Genomic DNA, 26,111 nt, shown 5'->3' with positions numbered 1-26,111 from the left:
CTAATTGTGGTTCTTTTATTCTTAGTGCTAAATTTAACCGTATATTACAAAAACAAGAAGCATTGCACACATAACAGAAGACTTCAAAAACAGAGCGTACACTCGCGGTCACGTTTTGTAAATACTAAATGCTGCACAAGCGCACTGGAATTCCGGTTCCCAACGTCCACCCCTACCCACGTTTCGGTTCATCCGCTGCTCCCCCCGTCTGCCTGGTTGCTCGCTCGCGCGCGCCCTTTTTCGCACGCATTTGCGCTCATCAAATCTCTCCACTGCTGGATAAAAAAAAACGGTTGGAGCGAGCGCGGTACCGTAAGATCTGTGCCAAGTGCACGACGGTCAGTGCAGAATCTGCCTTCACCGCAAGTGCGTGTGTGCCTGGGCGCTCACACTCACTCCTTCCCGTTCCGTTGTTGTTCTTGTTGTTCTTGTTGTTGTTACATCAATGGCAGTTCATCTTTGCTTCCGGATCTTCCTCCCAGGTGTGGGGCGGGGTGTGTGTGTGTTTTTAAGTAGAGCATATTCTAAATGTTCCATCACTACCTATAGTTTTTGAAAAATGTGAAAACCTGTAATGCATAAGTGAAAAACAGCAAAATACACCCAGATTAGTAATTCAAGATGGCAGCCATCATTGTGACATGTTGAGGGGTTGCAAAAATCTCACATCCCCGTAGCCGATCGATAATGGTCCAGCAGTGAGGCTGAGCAAACGCCAACATAACGAGATGAAAGCGACGAAATCTTACTAAAGCATAAAACATATTTGCAAAGATGTAAGGCAAAGCAGCGTTTTATGATGCATCTATGCTGTGTGTGTGTGTGTGGTGAATGGTGGTGGTGGGTGGATTTGCCAGCTGTGGAAGCTGTAACACATCACAGTGCGGTCGCCATCTTGGACTGGTGATTTAATTTGGAAAAATCAACCCCTGGTCGAGGAAAAAGAGAAAAAATCAAAGAGCGAGAGAGAGAGAGAGAGAGAAAGAGAGAGCCAGCGAAAGGGTGTGCGAATGTGTGCTTGGGCACTAAAGAGAAAGAGAGTGAGTGGGAGAGATCGTGATCAAGGTTAAGCGAATATTCTATCACAGCAACCACGACGACAACCACGGCAACAACGACGACGGCGTCGACGAACGCGGCCGCAGCGACGGCGGTATCGGGCCTCAGCGCGTCCGCGTCGAAGAAGAAAAAGAAAACCAGCAACATGTTGGGCCGGAAGCAGAGCATCAAGGGCGAACCGGTCCTGGCCGACTACGGCCCGGAAGAGTCGCTCAACGAAAGTGCGGACATCGAATGGGTCAACAAGGTAGGCAGTTTACTGTACGACGCCTCGCAACACCGTTTGCGCAATAATCCGGCACACGTGAGAAAGGGGGAGGTGGTAAACCTTCAACACCTTCACGCTCCGCTAATCCTTTCTGTGCTGGTGCCATTGTGCATTGTCGCCATTTCATATGGATAGAGCAGGGTGGGGGACAGTTTTCAAAGAAAACAACCGTAAAACAAACTGTTCCATTCCTCCACTCCCAGTGTACATGTGTGTGTGTGTGTGTGTGTTTTGCGTTGAATTAAATGTGTGTAGTTGTAATTTGGATTTGCGTATGTTGTGCGTGCGTGTATAGCTAACCTTAATTGTATATTTTGTTGTTATTGTTAATATCTCTTTATACATGTTATTGTCATTACTGTTGTTGCCTTGTTGTGGACCATCACCGTCGAATTGTAATCCCGTAAAAACAAATAATTCTGCCGCCTGTAGAGCCTCAACATCTTCACCATCCTCATCATCATCTGACTCATCATGAATGAATAAAACTAACGATAGCGATTAAAAGCGAAAACTAAACTAAGCTAAACCACCTAAACGATAAACAAAAACCCCCAATGCTGACCATACGTAGTAGTGAAGGTATTTGTTTGAAGGAATTCACACCTTCCTTGAATGTTTTCATTTCAATATCCATTTTCGTTTTTGCTTCCATTTGTTCTACCATATTTTTTCATTCTTTCTACTTTCTGCCTGTGACACTAGTGGCATGCGTCTTGCTTCTCATATGCTTTCCCCGTCTTTGCGTAGCGCACCATTCGATAGCCATAAACCTTTGCTTCCGATTCGCATTCCCAACCCAACGGGAATCGATTAATCAGTTCGATTCGGGCGCACCCATTTGTACTGGAGCGTAGGACGATATCGCAACTGTCGTAGTCGTATCGCACGTCCCACACCGCTCACTATTACTTTCACCGTAGCCATACCACTGTTTTATGTGTCACTAGCAATTTGGATGGCATTGTTTCTTGGAAGGCCGGAAAATGAAAGGGACAAATAGAAGAAAAAAAACGCCGATACTTCGGACAGGTGTTGCCGAGTGGCTGTCGTGATATTTATAAACCACGCCGCGCGGCTGCTCATATTGGGCTGCCCCCGGCCTGGGTGGCAGTTCCGATAACCGTTCCGCTCGGCACCCGGCACCGTTGATAAACGGGTGAAATGAGCGTGGCGTTGAACTTTGAAGGGTGTTTCGATTAATGGGTTGTAGTAGAGAGCAGGAAATTCATTTCACCCGTTCGTTAGACGTCAGACGACGACGACGACGGTAAGGTGATGGAAGCGCCTGGTGTTTTACACCAAAAATACCAGGCGTCTCCATCCAGTATTAGTTAATTGGTGTGGAAAAACAAAACTAGGGCAGTTAAGCTTTCTTTTCCTTAAGAAACATTTCGTAACGTTTGTAATATCGTACTGGCATTAAGTATCTTCTTTTTGAGGTAGCGACCTATGCGAACATGCCAGCCTATACAGGCTTTCGAGACTTATTCAGTACCACGCAGCCAGAGAGCCAGTCCTTGCTAGGGGGGATGGCCCATGTGAGGCTTGTACCCGGGCATGTTGTTACTATGGGACTACTCGAATACAGTATACGAGCTATATAATGTATCATAAATATAGTATTTTTTGTACTCTGGCTAATCGGTCGCGATGCTATATTTGAATATATAAAGCATCACAAATAATTAATAGATAGGCAGATAACAAAAAGATTACATTAATTTTACTCAAAACATTGCAAACAATCATGAAAATGCAACGATATTTTCATCCATATTCCGGGCAATTTCGAGCTCATGCTTAAAATTACGAACGTTTTGATTCGAATTCCGGACACCCTCAAAATATCGTCATTAATCTTCAAATTCACACACACTACACCTTTTTCGTTTCAAACTTCTTTTCAAGTCTGAACACTAAATTATGAATTTCGGTGTCCTCCTAAATCTACAGAAAGACGGTCTTAAAACCAACAGGCTCTTTTCTCTTGTTTTGATGCACTTTGTTTTTTCGAAGATGCATAGAACCGAAGATATGCTACGCGAATAGACGGAATTTCCCGTACGGCTATCAATGCATTTCTCACATACATCTTCAAATATCGTTGTTTTTTATTTGTTGTTAGCACTGTCTAAAATATATTTTTATGCAATAAATCCCAATTTACTTCGGCTGCCCGGAATTAAAAAAAACAAGATAAAAAATCTTGCTTTGAATTCAGGAGAGAATTACATACGGGTTTAAATGAAATTCAGAGCACAATATGATAAAATACTGTTGTTTTCACGTTCATAACTACTTCCACAATGAATCACGAAGTATGTCAATGCTCGAAGACGCGATTAATATGAATTATCGAAGAAATAATACTGGCGTCGATTTGAAGTAAAACTACTAAGAATGCCTTTGGTGGCTGACCGACCGAAAATATGTATTTACTATGGCATCAGTGCCTCAGACACATTTTTAATTAATTCTAGTACAAAGTGCTAATCATGTGCATTTAAAAAGCAGTATAGCCAGGGACTGGATATGAAGAAATTCAATAAAAACATGCCGAATTTCCAGAATTTGAAGCTATCCGTGATTTGAATCATAATAATATATGACGACGATTGGAATAAGCTTGTAAAACTACAAATATAAAGGCGGCCAATTACTCCAACCATTCCAATTATTTAAAAAAACAGCCTTAATGTGTAGACATTTTTATTTGGGAGTTTTTAAACCATTCGAGTGGTAACTGGTATGTTAAAAGTAAGAACAAGCGTGAAATTACCTATAGTCTGAACTCATTGGTTGAACTTCGATTCCCTGCCAACTATTGAATATGTGTTTTTAGTTGGCACGTTTTTCCATACAAAAAATTTATGAAATTTTTCTAGGCAGGCCAGATCTCAGATTTTTGTGAAATTTTCAATAACCGATTTTTCCATACAAACGCGTGCTTTTTAATTGAACTGTCAGCCAACTATCGAGCGTTCAACTAAAAAGCATGCCAACTAAAAAGCGTTCAACTATTGAATTTTGACTGTATTACAAACTTTGCTTTAATTTATTCGCTTCAATAAAATTATTCCTTAATTGCTTTTGATATATGAAGATATATTTAATAAAAAAGCTTTTTTTCTTTATCCTGACAAAAACTCTTTGTTTTACCTTGAACAAATCATTATGTTGCTATTTTCGTCCCGCACCGAATCTCCATTCCAAAACCAATCATTCATTCCTCCCCATATAATGATAGTTATTCCAAATGTAAATGCGTTGTTTTTGGCATGCTCCTTTTAACGCTTTGCTTTCGCATGTCGAGAACGAGAAGAATGCTAAAAATATAACCCTAAACACCAAACACATCTAAATGCAAAAAAAGGCAAAACGGTCACTCAATCTAAAAGCATGCTCAATGCTCCGGCGTTTTGTCGGTACCGTAAACCGATGATGCATGGCATGAAGTCACCATAAATCCTTGCCAAATCGATACCGCCTCTATATATTCTTGCGCTACGAAATACGTTTCTCCCTGTTCGTTCACCAACGCAACCAAAGGCTGCCAACGGCTGGAACTAATCCCTTGCATTTCTCTTCGTTTCATCGGTCCGCTCCAATGGTGTGCCCCGACTGTGTTTTCGGTCATCGCACCCGTAGCTGTGGGTCCGCCGGTTGATGCGACTGTGTGCCTTGATATCGCTGACGTCCGTGTCGCTAAACACACCGAAAACCTTCGAGCGGCACCCGTTCCTGCAGTACTGCACGTTCTGCTGTGACTCGGTTGCCACGCTGCTCTTCACCTCCGAAATGATAGCCAAGATACATATCCGAGGAGCGTTGCGGGTGAGTTTATACGGATATAGGGGTGTTTGTATCATCTTTATTCAAATGGCAACCATTTTCCCTTTCCCGGCAGGGCGAAGCACCATACTTTAAGGACCACTGGTGCCAGTTCGATGCTTCCATGGTGCTGTTTCTGTGGCTCTCCGTCAGCCTGCAGGTGTTCGAGATGCTCGGCATCGTGCCCAAGTTCTCGTACCTCAGCACGGTGCGGGCACCGCGGCCTCTCATCATGATACGCTTCCTGCGCGTCTTCCTCAAGTTCTCGATGCCCAAGAGCCGCATCAATCAAATCTTCAAGCGCTCCAGCCAGCAGATCTACAACGTAACGCTGTTCTTCCTGTTCTTCATGTCGCTGTACGGGCTGCTGGGGGTGCAGTTTTTCGGCGAGCTCAAGAACCACTGCGTGCTGAACACGACCGAGCCGGAAAGCTTGACGATCAACTCGCTCGCCATCCCGGATACGTTCTGCTCGCTCGACCCGAACTCCGGCTACCAGTGCCCCACCGGCATGAAGTGCATGAAGATGGACTTCCTGAGCAACTACGCGATGGGGTTTACCGGGTTCGAGGACATTGCGACCAGCATCTTCACCGTGTACCAGGCGGCCTCGCAGGAGGGCTGGGTGTTCATCATGTACCGGGCGATCGACTCGCTGCCCGCCTGGCGCGCCGCCTTCTACTTCAGCACGATGATCTTCTTCCTGGCGTGGCTGGTGAAGAACGTGTTCATCGCCGTCATCACGGAAACGTTCAACGAGATACGCGTCCAGTTCCAGCAGATGTGGGGCGTGCGGGGCCACATCCAGAACAGTACCGCGTCGCAGATCATCACCGGCGACGATAGCGGCTGGAAGCTGGTCACGATCGACGACAACAAGCATGGCGGCATTGCGCCGGAAACGTGCCACACGATCCTGCGCTCGCCGTACTTCCGCATGCTGGTCATGACGGTCGTGCTGGCGAACGGGATCGTCACGGCAACGATGCACTTCAAGCATGACGGTCGCCAGCGGCAGGTGTTTTACGAGAAGTACTACTACATCGAGATCACCTTTACGTTCTTTCTCGATCTCGAAACGCTGTTCAAGATTTACTGTCTTGGGTGGCGCAGCTACTTCAAGCACTCGATACACAAGTTCGAGCTGCTGCTAGCGATCGGCACAACGCTCCACATCATCCCGGCGCTGTACCTGAGCGGGTTCACCTACTTCCAGGTGTTGCGCGTGGTGCGCCTCATCAAGGCGTCGCCCATGCTGGAAGGCTTCGTGTACAAGATCTTCGGACCGGGCAAGAAGCTCGGTTCGCTCATCATCTTCACCATGTGCTTGCTGATCATTAGCTCCAGCATTTCGATGCAGCTGTTTTGCTTCCTGTGCGATTACACCAAGTTCGAGAGCTTCCCGGACGCATTCATGTCCATGTTTCAGATCCTGACGCAGGAGGCGTGGGTCGAGGTCATGGACGAAACGATGATAAGGACGAGCAAAACGCTCACGCCGCTCGTTGCGGTCTACTTCATCCTGTACCATCTGTTCGTGACGCTGGTAAGTAGTCGCATTGTCACCGCTTTGCTTGATCCCCATTGCCGTACTAACAAATACGCGCTTCTTGCGAACTCTCCCCACAGATTGTGTTGAGCTTGTTCGTAGCGGTCATCCTCGACAATCTCGAGCTGGACGAGGACATCAAAAAGCTGAAGCAGCTCAAGTTCCGCGAGCAGAGCGCCGAGATCAAGGAGACGTTACCGTTTCGGTTGCGCATTTTCGAAAAGTTCCCCGACTCGCCGCAGATGGCGATCCTGCACAAAATCCCGAACGATTTCACCCTGCCGAAGGTGCGCGAATCGTTCATGAAGCAGTTCGTGCTGGAGATGGAACCGGAGGACCTGGAGGGCTACCAGCGCCCGATGCCGGAGTGTTGGGATTCGCGCATCGCCTACAAGAAACACCGCCCGATCAACGTGATGAACAAAACGGCCAAAGTCTGCATGGTGGGCAGCGATCTGCGCAAGCTCGCGATCACGCACATCATCAACGACTCGAACAACCAGCGGCTAATGCTGGGCGACTCGTCGATGCTGCCGGTGGCCGGCACCAAGGCGGGCCTGAAGCCGCAGGGCACGATCACGCAGACCAAGCCGTGGCGGGTGGATCAGAAAAAGTTTGGCTCCCGGTCGATTCGGCGCTCGGTGCGGAGCGGCTCGATCAAGCTGAAGCAAACGTACGAGCATCTGATGGAGAATGGGGACATTGGGGCGGCGAGCCGGGTCACCTCCTCCCGGGCCAGACCGCACGATCTCGACATCAAGATCCTGCAGGCGAAGCGGCAGCAGGCGGAAATGCGCCGCAATCAGCGCGAGGAGGATCTGCGCGAAAATCATCCCTTCTTCGATACGCCCCTGTTTGCGGTGCCCCGGGAAAGCCGGTTCCGCAAGATCTGCCAGCGGATCGTGCACGGCCGGTACGATGCGCGGCTGAAGGATCCACTCACCGGGAAGGAGCGCAAGGTGCAGTACAAAAGTCTTCAGTAAGTATCGGGCTAATGGGGCGGAAGGTTTCCGGCATGGATGGTGATCGTTTCCCTTTGAATTTCCTCGTAGCAACTTCCTCGGCCTGGTAACGTACCTCGACTGGGTAATGATCTTCGTCACGACGCTGTCCTGCATCTCGATGATGTTCGAAACGCCGCAGTACCGCGTGATGGAGCACGTCGCCCTGCAGGTGGCCGAGTACACGTTCGTCATCTTTATGAGCCTCGAGCTGGCGCTGAAAATACTGGCCGACGGGCTGTTCTTCACGCCGAAAGCGTACATCAAGGACGTGGCGTCCGTGCTGGACGTGTTCATCTACGTCGTGTCCACCAGCTTCCTCATCTGGATGCCGCGCCAGGTGCCGAGCAACTCGTCCGCCCAGCTGCTCATGATACTGCGCTGCCTGCGCCCGCTGCGCATCTTCACGCTCGTGCCGCACATGCGCAAGGTGGTGTACGAGCTGTGCCGCGGCTTCAAGGAGATACTGCTCGTCTCGACCCTGCTCATACTGCTGATGTTCATCTTCGCCAGCTACGGCGTGCAGCTGTACGGGGGCCGGCTGGCCCGCTGCAACGATCCCACCATCGAGAAGCGGGAGGACTGTGTCGGCGTGTTTATGCGGCGCGTGTTCGTCACCAAGATGAAGCTGACGCCGGGCGTGAACGAGTCCTACCCGTCGATGCTGGTGCCGCGGGTGTGGGCCAACCCGCGCCGCTTCAACTTCGACAACATCGGCGACGCCATGCTGGCCCTGTTCGAGGTGCTCTCGTACAAGGGGTGGATCGATGTGCGCGACGTGCTGATCAAAGCGCTCGGCCCGGTGCACGCGATCTACATCCACGTGTACATCTTCCTGGGATGTATGATCGGTCTGACGCTGTTCGTTGGCGTGGTCATTGCCAACTACTCCGAGAACAAGGGTACCGCACTGCTGACCGTCGATCAGCGCCGTTGGTGCGATTTGAAGAAGCGGCTAAAGATTGCCCAGCCGCTCCATTTGCCGCCCCGGCCGGATGGCCGTAAGTTCCGCGCCTTCGTCTACGACATTACGCAGCACATTGCGTTCAAGCGATGCATCGCCGTGGTGGTGCTGGTGAACAGTATGCTGCTTTCGATTACGGTGAGTAGGTAGCAGGCAGCAACAGGCAGCTGTCATTGAACTTCCTAGATCTTCTTCTATCCCTTCATCTATGATCTCCGGACAATCTGTCGTTACATCCCCAGAAGCTTTATGCTCTGTATTTGCATCACATTTTTCCAATGTTTTTTCTCATACTAACGTAAATAATCATAACTTATCCGAAGCCCTCTGTTATTCTCCTTCCGATGTATTCGACGTTACTTTACTATTTATCACCGAATCAGATATTTTAACTGCCTTATTCCACATCAAACATTCTTCCTCCCCAAGTCCCATCGACGGTATCCCATCAATTCTTAAATGTGTTAGTGATATTATCGCCCCTCATTTGGTTGCCTTGTTCAATGAGTCTCTTAAAGCTGCTTGCTTCCCAAAGATTTGGAATTCTTGTTAGCTAGTCCCCGTTTTCAAAAAGGAGATAGAAAATTAGTTTCCAATTACAGATGAATATGTAAACAAAATGCCTGCTCAAAGATCAAAATGCCTTAAGGCCGGGGGACACTGTCCGTACTCGCTAGTGTAATTTCGATTTTCACTAGCGCATCTGGTGGCAGCTGACCGAAGCATTTTGCCAAACAATTTGGGGCTGCTCCAGAAAATACGCTATTTTTCTATGTTTTTTACTTAATTCGTACGAGAAATGTTTTGTAAAAGGTAGATACACATGTTCTGCACGCATTACATCCATTTTTGTATCGAAAAACGATGAAAATAATACTTTATTTTGAGACCTGGCACAAACATTTCCTCATTGACCACAAAAAGCTTCCACCAGCCGCCGCCAGATGCGCTAGTAAAAATCGAAATTACACTAGCGAGTACGGACAATGTCCTCCGGCCTTTATATCATCCTTATCTGATTGTATATCTCTTCAAAGACTTTTGAATCTTCTCTCTATATGGTGTGTATCTAATGATCTTTTGTTATATCTCCTTAAATGTACTGTTATATCCTTCAGCGGCTCGACTAATCCTATATCTTACCCATATTCTATTAAGAATGTACAACATACTCCGTCTAAAAGATCTTGGCATTATACTCGATGAACGACGTTCATTTACTACTCATCTTGAGACAGCAATTAGTAAGGCATTTGGTGCTCTTGCCATGTTACGTCGAATCGGAACATACTTTACGGATCTTCATTGCTTCAAAGAGCTCTATTGCAGCTTAGTTCGACCCATAATTAAGTATTCTTCAATTGTATGTTCCCTCAACTACCCCCTCCCCTAAGAAAATTGCTGTTAAATCATAGGTTTCGAATCCCTAGAATCACGTCGTATGTAATGGCAAAAGCGTCTTTTATCGCATCGATTCTCCTGCACCAAACAGACTAGCCCGGCTCTTCTTTCCTTAATCAATGTTTACGTTCCTCCACACTCTTTTCGACTCGAAACTCCTATTACTATAGAAAGAAGACGCATTCAATTTGGGAACTTTGATCCACTTTTGCAATACATACGCTCTTTCGAAAAAAAAATCTCATTTGTTGGATTTCAATTGATCATATGCCTCATTCCGCTCCCGCTTCCATTTACTCCTAATCCTTCCTAACCCCCTTTTTGATCAGTTTTCCGTAGCTTTTAATTTGTAAGAGAACAAATTAACATATTGTTAAACCTTAAGTAGACAATTAGCTATATTGAAATTGAAATTGAAAAACTATCTCTCTTTTCGTTTCGCAGTGGACGAAAGACGAAGTACACACCGAGCGGCTGGTGATCGTAAGCACCATCCTCACGTTCGTGTTCGTGATCGAGGTCGTCATGAAGAATATCGCTTTTACCCCGCGCGGCTACTGGCAGTCGCGCCGCAATCGGTACGATCTGCTCGTCACCGTCGCCGGCGTTGTCTGGATCTTTCTGCAAACCACACTGCGAGTAAGTGAAAATGCATCCCCTACCCCACACGGTGAAACCCAAGCACCCGGTATTCCAACTTGGTATTAATCTTTCCGAATCTTGCCTCATCATAATGCCGCCGCGGTCCGGGGACAATCCACTACTATTCCACTACGCCACCAGAGCGATTTATCATATTTCATTGGTTTTATGGTTGTCATATTGCGATTTTTCACAATAACTGGCAAGCATACGACCTTGAAAATGTTAATGCTTACCGTCGGTGTGTCGGTGTGCAAATCGTTCTTCATCATCTTTGGCATGTTTCTGCTGGTGTTCTTCTACGCCCTCGCCGGTACGATACTGTTCGGCACGGTCAAGTACGGCGAAGGCATCGGCCGGTAAGTAACGGTGCGGGAGCGAGGCGGACCACAATATATCCCGCTAGCATCCGCCTGCGCGGCGTGTGTATGTGTGTGTGTGTTGTTTTTTTCCCCCACTTTTGTTTTTGTCCGTAAACGGAACCCAGTTGTTCAAGCCGGCGAGTGATCCCTTCTTTCGCTCACCGAACAACTCGTTTTTATTTAACACCTGGGGCGTGCTTTGTTGACTTGTATCTTTTTTGTTTTGTTTTGTGTTCCTTACAACATTTGGTTCTTGCCTTCCCCGAGTCCTTTTCCCCCTCCCCGCCCCCTTTGTCTCTAAATTAGAACACCGACTAATCGGCCAACCGATGGGCCCAAACTGGTATTAAATTCCATGTATCGCCTTAGTGATATGTTTCACGTACACGTGTTATTGATCATTCGTCGCCTAATGTCATCAGTTCGCCACACCATCATCCGATCCCGCAGATCGGATCGGCCATGCTTTCCCCCCCTTCCCTCTTCCCCCGTCGTTCCTTCTCCATCCCCTTCCCCATTGAAGGCAGGCAGCCCGAGAAGTAAGCTTGCCGCAAGTGCCGCAAAACGTGGTTCCGGGTGTGCGCCGAACCACGGAACCGTTTGGTAGAGCAGCAGAAACAAAACGAAATATTTACACACTACTCCAGCTGCCACAGAGTTGCCGCCGACCAATGCTGAACGAACTGGGACACTGGGCCTTCCCGTGCCACCTCGGGGATTCGGTGTGAGTAAGCTACACTCAAACCTCCCTTCCTCTAGTGTTAACCTCCCTAACGGAGGTTCGTTGTGTGAGTGTGTTTGTGTGCGCGTGTGTGTTTGTGTGTGTGTGTAGCTTTCCCACTTACCACTCCCGTCGGCGCAGGATGGTTCCCTGCTCTGTCCCATCATTCCGGTGGTGCACTGGTGGTAAGCTTTCGAGGCAAAATTGTTTGGCGCATTCGGAATTTGTGATTTAGTGAACCTACTGCTCTTCTCACCCTGACCACTGTTGAGTATGTTGTTTAAAGAACAGAAAAAGAGAGAAAGAGAGTGAGCTATCGATAGATAGAACAGATAGATCAATTAACGAAAAAGCCACCAACCACCGGATAAGTGATGTTCGTTCAGCATTTGCCGCACCGGCAACGGTTTTCGGCCCAGTTGCGGCCAGCTTACGTTCGACCCCACACACATGGTACATGTTGTTGTGCTTGTGCTCACCCATTCATCTGCCATCCATCGCTGTTATCCGTACTTTAAATTTCATCTTCGTGTGTGTGTTTTTGTTTTGTTTTGATTTTCCGTTCCTTCCATCCACAAATGTGTTTTGGTTTTATGTTGCGCAAATTTCGTACCAATTTAATACATTACGCATTTCGCGGGGGTCATTTTGTACTGTATTAGCATGAGGGAGGGCAAGATCTATACCTTCAAAGCAGCAGAAACAGGAGCAGTTGATCAGGTGATAAATGTCAGACAGCAGCCGTTCTTACACGAAATTAGCTTACGCCCTTGCTACTACTATCAGCTTGGGCTCGAGCCTAGCCAGATGTTAAACCGTTTCTTGAGTGTGTCTATAGAGCTTCCGCTTTAGATAGGATTTAGATTGAGCTTTCGAAAGCTCGCCCCTTTGCGCTAGCTCGACGTTCCAGCAGGACCGTTCGTAGGTAAATGGTGCCGAGAGTAAGTGCTTCCGATTTCAACTCTGTGTTGCTTTCCTACCATGTTCGTATGCATACAACTCGAATGCTGTTTCTGTTCCTATCCCTACTATTTGTTTTTTGCAAAATCACACATTATCTTTCTCCCTCTCTATCTCTCTATCGATCTACGTTTCTGTATCGCTGCATATCGCGTGAGTTTATTGTGTCCAAGCACACGTACCTTCTTCTCCTTTCTCAATCTTTGTCCGTTCGGTATTTGTTTTTTCCACCTTACTACACACCAGCATTTTTCTCAATGTTATTGATTGTTTGTGTCCCTTTATGTCGTGTTGAGCATCGGTTTGAAACATGTTCTATTCTACTCTCAAATAGAGTCATTTTGAGGATCACAGCTCGTTCTACAAAAAAATTCTTCAAACGAGTACCTTGGCTAAAGTGAGAAACCAAGTGTAAACAAGAATAGTATGAACTGTCGCAATGTGTTGTACATTTCCAATGGATTCTGAATGCTTTGCTGGTACGGTTATTGTTTTGTTTTATCCAATGTACACATGGTGTACCACGAGAACTCATACACAATTTTAAAAGATTTTTAATGATTCGTTAAGATACATTTAAATAGTTTGAAGTAATAGAAATTTCAGCACTTGAGCAGTTTATTGTCAGTTGAAAATAAATACCGATATAAATCCTTTCATTATCATGGTCGTGTTAACTAAAAATGTCAAAATAACAGTTTTAAAGAGCAGAAATAATTGCATAAGCTTCCACAGCTTGTTTAGAAAACATCAAATGTCGTTTTGAGAGGATTAAACATACAATTTCGATATTTATTTAATTCAAACCAACGTTGATAATATTTGTTAGACCACCAAAAAGTCCCATAAAAATGGAGAAATTGTCAGAAATCGGCACAGAAAATGTATATAATCAGAGCATGGCAGTTTCAAATCCAAAAAGTATCACTAAATTAAACGATATTTTTTTAGAATAATCTGATAAATTCTTAAAATCACTTGTTCATTTATATCGAATTTCGAAAATCCACTAAGTAATTAATTAACTTCAAATACGGTTACGTCACACAATAAGGAAATTGTCAAAAAAAAACAATACTTCAACAATACATTTGATATACTGTTTTAAAATATAACTGCTAGAACATTGAAAGCATAACATATGCCCATTGCTTTTAAATTTTCAAAGCAATGATTATAGAGATAGAATCAATACAAGTATGTTTGGCGACAAACAATCATCCTGTGATCAATCAGTTAAGCGATCAATTATCTCGTTTAAGATTTATTTACATTTACGTGTTTTTCTTTACTATTTGTCATTAAAATTTGCCACCGTATTTGCTACTTTAAGCTATTAATTTACCAAGTTTAAAATGTTCACACAATTTCAACCATAAGACCTGTGCTTTCGTTTGCTATCAAATTGCACACACACACCAGCAGCTCATAGTTCATCTGGCACTGAATCCATCGTCTATATCACTATATAGCGTCTGTATCGTACATCACTCCCATAGATAACTCTAGTCATGTTAAACCAATTTAGTAGACTACTGCCATTGATATAGTGAACCGTTTCATAGCCAATCCTCTATGCGTATCTCTATGCGTGTTATCCTTGATCGCCACCCACACAGTTCATTCCCACACATTCGATTGCTCCTGCTCGTGTAATGTGTACTACTAGTGTGTACTTTTGCGTATGTATTTTAGTCAACTCCCTTAAAAAACGAACGCATATTTAACGAAAACAGTAACGTTTCCTGCCCTGTTGCTACCGTTTTCTTTACCGTCCTTCTGTTTGTTGCTTTCTATATCTTGCTATATCTTTCGATAGTTTTACCGTTTTACTCCGTACTAATTTGCATACATTTTCTTCTCTTCCCTTCCAAACGCTTCATTCTTCGCTATCTTCTGACGCAAACAAAAAAAATCATGCTCATAATTCGCTATACTTTTTTTATAAAATCCCTTTAAATGTGTGTGTGTGTGTGCATTTCGTCTTGTTTTTTTTCTAACTTACGCATCTTTCGGTTGTTTACTCTTACTGTATTTTTTCTACTAAATAACATTCAATATAATCAAAAATGCTCCTGCACTCTTCTCTCATTTATCGGCACATTTTCGTGCAACATAATCCATTAACCCATCTTCCCTGCGCAATCGAACAATCTTCGGCGCTGGAATTTCGCCCTACCACATGCTTTTGTACCCACCCACCCACACACACACCTACACCTACATACATGCATACGCACACTTTACGATTCCATCCCTAGGCGGGCAAACTTTGGTTCGCCGGTGACCGGGGTGGCGATGCTGTTCCGCATCGTAACCGGCGAAGACTGGAACAAGATCATGCACGACTGCATGGTGCAGCCACCGTACTGTACGCCGGCCGCCAACTACTGGGAGACGGACTGTGGCAACTTCACGGCCAGCCTGATCTACTTCTGCACCTTCTACGTCATCATCACGTACATCGTGCTGAACCTGCTTGTCGGTAATGTGTTACAGCAAGAGCGATAATGGGCGGTGGAGGGACGGATCAAGAGTATCAAGATCCGCAAAAGCATTCGTCTGCATACTCCATGTTCCCCCCTGAGCTAACTTTTATCTTCGCTTTTCCCCTTGCCCTGTAGCTATTATCATGGAGAACTTTTCGCTCTTCTACTCGAACGAGGAGGATGCGCTGCTGTCCTACGCCGATATACGAAACTTCCAAAACACCTGGAACATCGTCGACATACACCAGCGGGGTGTGATTCCGGTGCGGCGCGTCAAGTTTATTCTGCGCCTGCTAAAGGGCCGGCTCGAGTGCGATCCGCAGAAGGATCGGCTGCTGTTCAAGTACATGTGCTACGAGCTGGACAAGCTGCACAACGGCGAGGACGTCACGTTCCATGACGTGATCAAGTAAGCGTTGCCCCCCTGGGAAGTGGATGAGAGCATGGTTTTATTCCTTCTGTTTTCCCCCCCTTACCTTACCAGCATGCTTTCGTATCGGTCGGTCGACATACGGAAAGCGCTCCAGCTGGAGGAACTGTTGGCCCGCGAGGAGTTTGAGTACATAATTGAGGAGGAGGTGGCCAAGCAGACGATTCGCACCTGGCTGGAGGGTTGCTTGAAAAAGATTCGCGCAAACAACGTTGCGGTAAGTGGTGCCGGATAACTGTGTTACAATTACGTTTACATGCGTTCAACATTTTCATTCGTCTTGTATTTTTAGAAGCAACAAAACTCGCTCATTGCTGGGCTGCGTGCAACGAACGATCAAAAGCAGCAACAACAGCAGCAACAACAGCAGCAACAACAGCAGCAACAGCAACAGCAGCAGCAACAACAGCAACAGACCGGTACCACGGCAAGCAGCCAACAACTGGCACAGCAACAGCCGACCCCTGCCCAACCGGCGCAGCAACAGCAGGCCACGCAAACGCAATCCCACCCCTCCCAAGCGCAATCGCCGTTGCAGTCGTCAACCACCACCTCCCAGGCGCCGTCGTCCGCCGTGACCAGCCCGGGCCAGCTGTCGAAGCAGGCGGACGAATCGCCCACCGGCAAGGATGCGGTGGCCGGACCGGACCCATCCGACACGATCACCGACCAGACGGCGAAGGACATTGAGAACAATGCGAAGAATCGCAAGAAAACGGCCGCCACCGTACTGAACCGGTCCGACTCGACCGGCTCGAGCAGCGGGCGCAAGTTTCTCGCCCCCACCCTGTCCGATCCGCAGGCAAAGAACGAGAAGGACCGTTACCTCAGCAAGAAAAAGCAACAGCGCGCCCCACCATCGATCAGCGTCGGCGTGAAGGCGTCCCATTTGAGCGAAATCGGTGGGCACAGTTTGCATCTGCACTACCATCACAGCAGCTTCAGCCATGGGGGTGAACATTCGCCCCATGCGCCACACCACCATCATCTGCACCATCATCAGCAGCAGCAGCAGCAGCAGCAGCAGCAACAGCAGCAGCAGCAGGCAAATATGAGCAAATTTGGCCACTCGCAGGCAAACATGATCTACGAGGTGCACGACTGGTGGCAGGAGCAGGTCCTTAGCACGCACAGCGAGGAAGAGGACAATTGAGACGAATTGGAAAAGAGTCAGTATTAACGCATGTTTTCCAGCAACCACCGGACCTGGCCGACCACTGACTGGTTGGGGGTATTGTTTTTTTCCCTCCTCTCTAGGTCAAAGTATAACGAAGGTATTAGAGTGTACGAAGGATTGGTTTTATAAATGCAATTGATTGCACTTTTTTCCTTTTAATTCGATATTGGATGTATTGTTATCGTTAACAGGCTGATAAAGCTAGGGAGCTAGTAGAGCGATAGTCGTTAGAGAGTGTTGTTAAGCGAATGCGTATTTGTTGGGCCAGTACGTACAACGAGACTGCTTGTTAGGCAATCGTGCGAGATTATGCAAGCGAACGATAGAGCCAAAGAAATGTACTGCCAACAAGCGGTGTGCCGCGGCAGCCATGTTAAGTCAGAGTATTAAAGCCAAAAGTTAGTCAAGACGACCGAAGCTGGATAGCTAATGCTTGTTTTCCGTTCGACACGTAGCTTAGAGTATGGTTAGGACCTAAAGTTAACAGATAGAAAGAGCAGTACTTACGTACGCACGTGTGTATGTTTTACCTCCGTAGTCAGCCAGTGTCTGCGTAGCAAACGAATGCCAAACTGCTAGTTTCACACACTAAGTGATAATAAATCTACTTCTAGTGGAAGTAAAAATGAGACGAAATTTTAGCACGAAAGCAACAACTTCCCACTGACTCTTCTTTTATTCGCACGCTTCGGTCGTTCGTCCGGTACACGTTCCAAGCTGCTACCGCTGTTGTCGGTGGGCTTTTCTTCCCCGTGCAGCAAACTGTGTCGTTTCAGCTCCCCCGACTGGCGGTACGACAGACCGCACGGCTCACATTTGAACGGTTTCTCACCGGTGTGAATCATTAAATGGCGGGTAAGGTTTTTCTTCGCCGTAAACTTTTTGCTACAAATTTCACACTCCGGCTGTTCCCGCTTCGGAGTGGCAGATTGCTCCCTGCTGATCGAGCTGTTTGCTGTGCCTTTGCCGTCCGATCTGCGACCAACGGCTGATCCATTTGCTTTGCTATCCTTCTCCGCCATACGCTTCAGCTTAAAGCGATGCATTTTCCGTTCGTGGGTTAAACTGTTGGTCCGCTTGGGAAAGCGTAACGGGCAGATGCGGCACTTGAACGGCCGTTCGCGTGCGTCGTGGAAACCGATGTGTCTGCTCGCTTCCCGTACCGTTTTGAACACCAGCCCGTCACATTCCGTGCAGGCGTAGGGCACCTCGCTGAAGTGGCTCGGCAGATGGTTGGTAAATTGTAGCGAATTCTCGAACACGGTACCGCAAAAGTAGCACTTGTGTTGTGGCAGCTGTCCAGGGGTTGGCAGGTCCGGTTTGGGCTGTTCCGTTGCCAATGCTTCTTTCGGCTCGGATGCACTAGTTTCATTGCACTTTGTCCCCTCTTTCGTGGCCGATTCATCCTCTGGCTCGTCTTCACAGTTCAGCTCGGCGGATTCGACATCGAAGGTGTTGTCCTCTTCGGAAGAGGGGCAAAGCTTGCTCAAAGGCTCGTCTGTTGATGCGCTCGTTTCGGTAGCTGTTGGTTTGTTCCGTTGTTGCGCTGATTCAATCACGTAGTTGATTGATGCATTTTCTATTTTAGCACACTCTTCGGTGCCTGAGGCGAACACCTCATAGACCAGCTCTTCAACAAAGCTACCGGGCGATGGGCTGATTTGTTGCAATTTACCATTGTTCGTCACAAATAGTTGCTTGATTTTGTTCACCGTGTTAATGCGATTTACGCACTCAATACAAAGCGACTGCAGCCGTTCGTCTTCCAGGATCTGGACGGCCGAAACGAACAACAAATAATTAACGATCGTACGGGTAGTTTGCCGCGATGGTACGCTTACCTTTATAGCGAACAGTTCGTCGATCAGCTGCGACAACACTCTACCTTGGTAGGTGTCGAACACCGAAAACACGAGCGTATCGGTAGGTGGAATATTAAGGCACAGTCTGCAGGCGGAGGACGATATTGAAACCATAATTTTGTATTTCTTGCCGACAGTTGAGCAAAGGGACCATTCACCGCACTCCAACCAAGATTGCTTTGTAAACAACGGAACCGAACCCCTTCAGAAACGTTCGATGTACTATGGGCGAGCTGCAAGCAGCTCACTGGACATAATAAACGCACTGTAGCTGTCAATGGCAATATTTTGAAAACAAAGCGAAAGGTGCAAACACAAAGCTGAAAACTCTACTGCACACATTTTTTTACGATTTTGCCGGTGTTAAAACGGCGTAACGATTGTACTTTCCGTCGTTTTGCGTAAATTAAGCGGCCGAATCGTGTAAAGGACACAAGTAAAGCGCTGGTTTTGGCTTGGCGCCCAGGAAACTTCTAGACAGCGAGTGTTGCACACGTACTGCACCGAAACCAAACATGGGAAAGATTGGCCTACAGATTAAGGCAACGCTGGAAAACATCGAGACGCTGAAAACGAACCATCCGCACTACGCGTTCTTCCTGAAAATCAAATGCACCAACTGTGGCGAAGTGTCGGACAAGTGGCACGATCTGACCGAAGGCGAGCACGTCAACGAGGATTCGCGCAATCCGAAAGGATTCAATTTCTACATGAAGTGCCGCATGTGCTCGCGCGAAAATAGCATCGACATTATTGAAGGCTCGAACGGTAGGTAGAAGAAGTCACACAGAAAAGCCGCGGGGTGAGCTCGCTAACACGAGCGTCGTTCTTTGCAGCAAGCTACACGGAGCAGGATTCGGGCAAAAAGAAGACGATCGTTGCGTTCGATTGTCGGGGTGTGGAACCGATCGAGTTCAGTCCCCGGACCGGATGGATTGCGAAGGCGACCGAGAACGGGCCAACATTTGAGGACATCGATCTTTCGGAAGACGACTGGGTGGAGTACGATCAGAAGAACAACAATTCCGTTGGTGTGTACGAGTTTGAGTCCGATTTTATCAAGATGAAAAAGTGAATAGTTGTTTGTTGAGAGGCAATAAGAAACCGCTGGATAATCACATCCGGAGAGAGATTGGTTTTCATTTCGTTTAGCTGAATTTCTCTTTCCACACCACGCAGAAATGTTTTCGTGCAATCAAATAAATTGAACCAAAACGATGAATGACACCACTGTGCCAAAGCATTGTGTTTATAGGGCGTTGTTTCATTCTTCAAAACTATTTTTCGAAAGACCAACGAGATGTTTAATTTTGTATTTTATTTTTTACGATTTTCATCAAAATGAATGTGAAAAAATAGCTTCTTGGAAATAATCTCATTTTTGTCCCATTTTTACATTTATTTTCTTTATTTTGATTCATATTATTGGTCACAATTAAGCGTTTTTCATCGTGTGCTGTCATAACAAAGGACCAAAATGTCACTCACAGTGGTGCGGTGGACGCCGTGGTGCTTAATCGAAGCTGTCAATCAGCAAATCACCAACATTACCAAGAGAGCCAACACAAAAAAGCAGCAGCAGCAGCAGCACCATCAATAAATAGTAGGCACCATTCCGCGGCCCTCGCCCGGAATATTCCGATTGCTCGCGCTCGAATCGAGAGCGCCCGCGCGGCGCACCGCCGCCCCGTGGTTCACCTGCGTGCAGCAAAGCAATCGACGAGGAGGAGGAGCAGCAGTCGTCCGCCACACACCGTGTCCTGCACACGAAGGCGTTCGTCGAGTACAGGAGGGGCAGGGTAGTGCAAACAGTGAAGTGCGCGCGGCGGTACGCGAACCCCCCCGCAGGTCAGCGTCAGAGCATCGCGTTTTCCAGCGCGTTTCCCGCAACACTCCCGGAAGCGGCCAGTCCGTCCAGTGTCGGTGGACGGGCAAACGCGCGCCCATCGTATTCGCGCAGCAGCAGGCGTGAATCCGGAAGTGCGATAGCGCGCAAAGTGTCGTCTGCTTCTGTGTGTGGCAGCAGTTGTTTACCTTCAACGCATCAATCGCGCGGTGCTGAAGAGGAAAAAAATCGGAACCGTCGGCATCCGGCCGACACCAAAGGCAAAAGTTTGCAGTGCACCGAATACGGTGGCAGTGACAATCCCCCGGGGAAAGTGCCAAACGTGCCAAAGTCGTGCCCAGCATCTCGCGCGGATTGCTTTGTTTTGCTTTCTTTCTGTCTGATTGACGCAAAGCTGACATCCGGACCTGGTGCGGGCAGGTTCTTTGCGTTGTTAAGATCGTTAAAACGTTACAGTATGTTACGGTGAACGGTGCTGCTAAATTGCTTGGCATCTTTGCGGAGTTGCACGCCTGTTTGTGTTGGGGACTGTGTGTGGCTGACTGTGTGTGGCTTGTAGGGTAGACTCCTCGCCCCGCCAGTGTTTTTTTCTTCCTCACCCCGTGCCCTCAGATGGTTGCACTCTGAGCGCCGGAGGAGTGGAATGCTGTACGATTATCAGCCTCAGCCTTATCAGCAGCAGCAGCACCTGCCGCAAGAAGGAGGAGGAGGAGGAGGAGCAGGAGCAGGCGCAGGAGGAAGGGGAGGCAAAGCAGGTGGAAGAGGAGGCAGAAGAGGTGGCGGAGGAGCGAGCAAGGGAGCGTCAGCCACAATGCCGAAGAAGGATTCCAAGTCCGATGAGGGCGGCCGCAAAACCAAGATGAGCCAGGCGGCTGCGGCCAAGCTCGAGCAGCAACAGCAGCAGCAGCAGCAGCAACAACAGCAGCAGCAGCAACAGCAGCAGCAGGTAAATGACCACTATTTGGCACATCACTGTGTCCGAGCATCATTGTAATTTGTGCGCTTTGTGATTGTTTTTAGGATGACGGCACGGGCATGAAGGGCGGACCTGGTGGTCCGGGTACGGGCAGACCGGGCTCGGTCGGGCCTGGCGGCCCGGGCGGGATGAAACAGTCGGACGGTTGCAGTATTAACGCCGGCGGCGGCGTTCCCGGACCCAACAGCGGTGTGATGGATGCGCTCGGCAAGCCGGGCGGCCCGGTGATGGGTGGCGGCGGTCCGCTGGACGGTGTCGGTGGGCATCCGCTCGACGGCAAGATGAACCCCGGCCTGGCGGGCATGATGGCGGGCAACAAGCCGTCGAACAAGCTGGAGTACACGCAGCAGCAGAGCCAGATATTCGTCTTCTCGACGGCGCTGGCGAACAAGGGCGCCGAGGCGGTGCTGAGTGGCCAGTTCAACTCGATCATCGCGTACCATTGCGCCCAGATGCAGAAACAGAACCGGCTCGGCGGCCCGGGACCGGACGAGATGAGCGGGAACAGCGTCGGCCCGGGTGCGATGTCACCGTGGATGGACCACGGGCACCACGGGCACGGTTCGCCCGATCACCATCCGATGGGCCCGCGTGGCATGGGCGGACCGGGTGGACCGCCGGACGGTATGAAAAAGTCCGCCACCATTCACCATACGGCCAACGCGTCCTGCCTGGAGAATGACGGTTCGCTGCCAATGTTCGGCGGCGGTGGCGGTGTCCCCGACGGGCATATGCCGCCGCATATGCGCATGGGACCGGGCGGAGGCCCGGGCCTCGACCCGTCGATGGTGATGGGGAAGAAGTCGGCCACCATCCATCATACGCCGAACGCGTGCATGGATCAGGACGGAAGCGGTTTGCCGATGTACCCGTCGGACGGTCACGGCGGTGGCCCACCACACATGCGCATGAATCCGGACGGAATGTCGAAACCGTCCACGATCCACCATACGCCCAGCTCGTGCATGGAGGGCGACGGTGGCGGTGATCCGGGTGTGGGTGGCCATCCGGGCGTGAAGATGGAAAATCCGTCGCCCGTTGGGTCGCACATTTCGCCCAGTGGTGGGGGCGGCGGCGGTGTCCCTGGCGGCGGACCCGGCGGTATGGGCGGCCCGGGAGGACCGGGAAGCGGTGGGCCGGGTGGCTGCCCGAGCGGCAGTCACTCGAGCTCGACCATCATCGACCAGATGAACTCGCTCGTGGCCTCGCTGCCGCTGATGAAGGGCGGCAATGTGCTGTCGCAATCCCGTGGCCATCCGCAGCCGTCGCTGCAGGGCGTGAAGGTGCCGGACGAAAACCTGACGCCCCAGCAGCGGCAACACCGCGAACAGCAGCTGGCAACGCTGCGCCAGATGCAGAAGATGTTCTTTCCCGAGCAGCGCGGCATGGGCATGGATCCGCACGGCATGGGCATGAGGCCGCAGTTCCGCGGACCGGCCGGTGGGATGCCGCCGGACTTTGGTGGACCGCCGAACCGACCGCTCAATCCTGCCTTCATGAACACGCCCCTCGGCAGTGGCGGAGTCGGCGGCCCAGGCATGGGCGGCCCGGTGGACGGGGGGCCGGGCCCCGGCCCGGGACCGGGACCGGGCATGATCAACGAGCAGATTCCGCCGATGCAATACAACAAACCGAACATGATGAACCCTGGCATGTACGGTGGCGGCATGGGAGGCGGCGGCGGCGGCGGCCACGGCGGTGGACCGATGGGCGGCCCGATGGGTGGCCCGATGGGCGGACCGATGGGAGGGCCCGGTGGACCGATGGGTGGTCCGATGGGTGGCCCGATGGGTGGTCCCGGCGGTGGTGGCCCGATGAATCGTATGTACAAAGCGGATCCCGACCCCATCTTTCCACCCATGACGGAGATGGGAGGGTACGGCGGCGGAGGCGGCGGTGTGATGAATAATCACGGGCCCGGCATGTTCAATCCCGGCATGCAGCAGCGAATGGGCATGCCACCGGGTGGTGGCGGTCCCGGCCCGGGCGGTGGCGGCCCGATGGGCGGCGGTCCCGTTGGCCACATGATGGGGGGACCGAAGATGGGCCCAGATCCGTCGATGCTCGGCGGGCCCGGTGGTCCCATACCGCAGTCGCCCCTGATGGACGACGATCTGAGCAAGGGCTCGATGCAGCAGCAGCAGCAGCAGCAGCAAATGATGCTTCCCGCAAATCCACCTCTTCCGCAGCAACCGGGCACACCGACGGGCGGTGTCGGCAGTAACGGTGGCCCCATGTCGGTCGGCATGAACCCGGGCCTCAATCCCAACGGCGCGAATGGAACGGTCAACAATAATGGCAAAACGAAAGAGCCCTCCCTCTCGCCCGAGCAACAGCAGCAGCAGCAGCAACAACAGGGCGGTCCTGGTTCGAACCAGCAACAGCAAGGACCCGGCAGTCAGCAGGGGCCACTGACGCCCCAAACGCCCCAAGGCGGACAGCAAACGCCTGGGCAACCTCTTACCCCACAGACATCGATGGCCGGATCGTAGAGCCAACCCAGACACACAAAAACACACATACACTCATCCATATACATCCCCATAGTCCCAACAGAGCAAGCATCAAGGAATGATTGTTTTTGTGTGAAAGAGTGAGAGAAAGATAGAGGAAGAGAGGAAGCAGAGAGGAAAGGGAATCAAGATGTAAAAAAAATAGACAAGCAAATAGACGATGATCGTTCGAGGGCAAAGCATTTTGGCCGTAGAGCACCCATTACCGGTCCTTGTCTAAGGAAAAAAAAACCTCCCCGTAGCTCACATACATCCATACACTTAAAACACACACAAACAGTCCCACATACATTATACACATGAGCAACAAATCTGCCTTATCATTACCGAATGAATACGAGCAAAATGCAAAGAGAAAGCAAAAAGATAATACAAACAAAACAAAACAAAAAAAAACCTGCAAACGAAAAAAGGGATACGAAAACGTGAAACTATACAAATAGGACGAGAAGCATGAAGCGCATTTGAAGAAGTATAGCGCAAAAAACAAATAGATAAGGAAAGTGTAAATGCAAAACCCGACGAAGAACAGGAAGAAGCAGCTAAAACAGTACGATATCGATGCGAAAGCAACACAAAGAGAGCGTAATTGGCGTACAAGCGAGACAGGTGTGAAAATGGACGCGGAAACTCATAGGCAAGCTAGAGAGAAAGGTTATACACCCTCAAACAACCCCCTTCCCCCTTCCGGGTGATCGTTTTTGCGAAGCGCTGGTGCTGTTGTGTACAGGCAGGAGTTCTTGATGTAATAGCTTCTTATGTTGGTATGTTGCTTTCATTTATGTCCTCAAGGACTCAAAGCGGTTGACGTGCCCTTTATTTTCCCTCACGTGGTTTGCCCGGCCCATTGCAAGATCGTGCGCAAAACACCAATCCTTTATTTGTGGTATTTTCTGCTCCTTATTTGACGCCACAACCTTTTAGTCGGTCTAGTCCTGCCTAAGCCACCCAAGGAGCTTCACTGTCTGTGACTTGTTGGTGTACTCATAGTTTTATCTTAGTTTTATCCCACACTAAAGCAAACACTCCCCCAACCACCCAACAATCGATCACTACGGCCCGCATTGCAATGGAGGTGTGTTAGTATTAGGGCTTTATAGAAATTGTATTATTTTAAACATGTTTGTTTCCATCAGACTCCTCTCCCCAACCCCTCCTCCCCCTCGCTGCTACACCTCTTTTGCACTGGGAACAGGGTTGAACGAAATGCGCTGGTCGATTGCATTATTGCTCCTCCATATCCTACTTGTACTTCTCTCTTTGTTGGAATGCATTGTATTTTGCGTGCGACGCTCGGCGGACAGGCCACTCAAACGCGTTTTATCTTTTACTTACATAAAGGTGCCGACGAACACGAAATTATTTTTTTTATGTTTTTGGCATTCGACCGAAACAAACGGTAATAGATAATTTCTTCTTCTAACGTACATGCCTATTTGCCTTCGCGATTCGTTTTGTCCGTACTTTATCTAGAGAAAATAATGATAATAATAAAAAAAAAACATCTAATACAATGATTTTAAGGAAGACACAACAGAAAGCGGCTTTTTCTTCGGCAAAAAATAAGAACGAACCAGCAATTTCTTTCCTGCTCCGCTTTGCTTCACTCTCCCATCACACTATCATCAAATTGAACCATTTGTTTGCTGATTTGTTGGTTCCACCTTGTTTCCCTTATCAGCAACAGTGTTGCAGTGTTTTGTTTGTTTTTTTTTTCATTTTCTTTCTTGAAACGGCAAATGCAATTACAAATGAAAATCGACAAAACCAACGTGTGAAACGTGCGAAACGATAGCAATACTAAATATATGAACATGAATACATATAATCCAGCATGTACCAACCATGTCTATTGAAAGCGCTTGTTTGGTGTGATACTTGACTGATCGATCGTTTAGCTTCTCAACCGCGCTTTCCACGTGTTTAATGTGGACACTGCTCAAATGAAGGGTCGCGTTTATTTGTTCAATCCCGCTTTTAATAATTAATCAATAATTATAAACGTTACACACAAACCATTAGGCAGATTTTGACTGTATTTGCTTTCCTTTCTTTTG

The 26,111-nt window shown here is 48.7% G+C and overlaps 5 protein-coding genes across 8 annotated transcripts in view; 3 read left to right on the top strand and 2 right to left on the bottom strand.

Annotated features, from left to right (window-relative positions):
- LOC5667525 (uncharacterized) overlaps positions 1–26,111 on the bottom strand; it is a 386,862-nt gene that overhangs the window by 146,047 nt on the left and 214,704 nt on the right. The gene's annotated exons all lie outside the window — the stretch shown is intronic.
- On the top strand, positions 326–17,511 carry LOC1278744 (sodium leak channel NALCN). Of its 2 annotated transcripts, XM_061650143.1 has the most exons (12): positions 326–1,306; positions 1,760–1,909; positions 4,979–5,164; positions 5,238–6,707; positions 6,791–7,689; positions 7,763–8,813; positions 10,521–10,715; positions 10,860–11,077; positions 15,023–15,246; positions 15,386–15,659; positions 15,735–15,897; positions 15,973–17,511. In XM_061650143.1, exons 3-12 carry the CDS (start codon positions 4,997–4,999, stop codon positions 16,831–16,833), a joined length of 5,523 nt encoding a protein of 1,840 aa, XP_061506127.1. In that variant the 5' UTR covers positions 326–1,306; positions 1,760–1,909; positions 4,979–4,996; the 3' UTR covers positions 16,834–17,511. The 2 variants fall into 2 exon arrangements, with proteins under 2 accessions (XP_061506127.1, XP_061506126.1); XM_061650142.1 differs by lacking the exon at positions 1,760–1,909.
- Positions 17,494–18,876, bottom strand: LOC1278743 (zinc finger protein 93). The gene is made up of 2 exons (XM_061650144.1): positions 18,699–18,876; positions 17,494–18,629 (listed from the first exon to the last, which is right to left on the bottom strand). Exons 1-2 carry the CDS (start codon positions 18,831–18,833, stop codon positions 17,496–17,498), a joined length of 1,269 nt encoding a protein of 422 aa, XP_061506128.1. The 5' UTR covers positions 18,834–18,876; the 3' UTR covers positions 17,494–17,495.
- On the top strand, positions 18,974–19,959 carry LOC1278742 (UPF0587 protein CG4646). The gene is made up of 2 exons (XM_318370.6): positions 18,974–19,487; positions 19,556–19,959. Exons 1-2 carry the CDS (start codon positions 19,235–19,237, stop codon positions 19,792–19,794), a joined length of 492 nt encoding a protein of 163 aa, XP_318370.4. The 5' UTR covers positions 18,974–19,234; the 3' UTR covers positions 19,795–19,959.
- LOC5667567 (collagen alpha-1(III) chain) lies at positions 20,222–25,594 on the top strand. Its single transcript, XM_001689066.3, has 2 exons — positions 20,222–21,511; positions 21,586–25,594. Exons 1-2 carry the CDS (start codon positions 21,209–21,211, stop codon positions 24,031–24,033), a joined length of 2,751 nt encoding a protein of 916 aa, XP_001689118.3. The 5' UTR covers positions 20,222–21,208; the 3' UTR covers positions 24,034–25,594.

This window comes from Anopheles gambiae, chromosome 2, assembly GCF_943734735.2.
Source record: "Anopheles gambiae chromosome 2, idAnoGambNW_F1_1, whole genome shotgun sequence".
Classification (NCBI taxonomy): Eukaryota; Metazoa; Arthropoda; class Insecta; order Diptera; family Culicidae; genus Anopheles; species Anopheles gambiae.
Note: the sequence above shows the minus strand (reverse complement) of the source record. Positions and strands in the feature narration are given on the sequence as shown.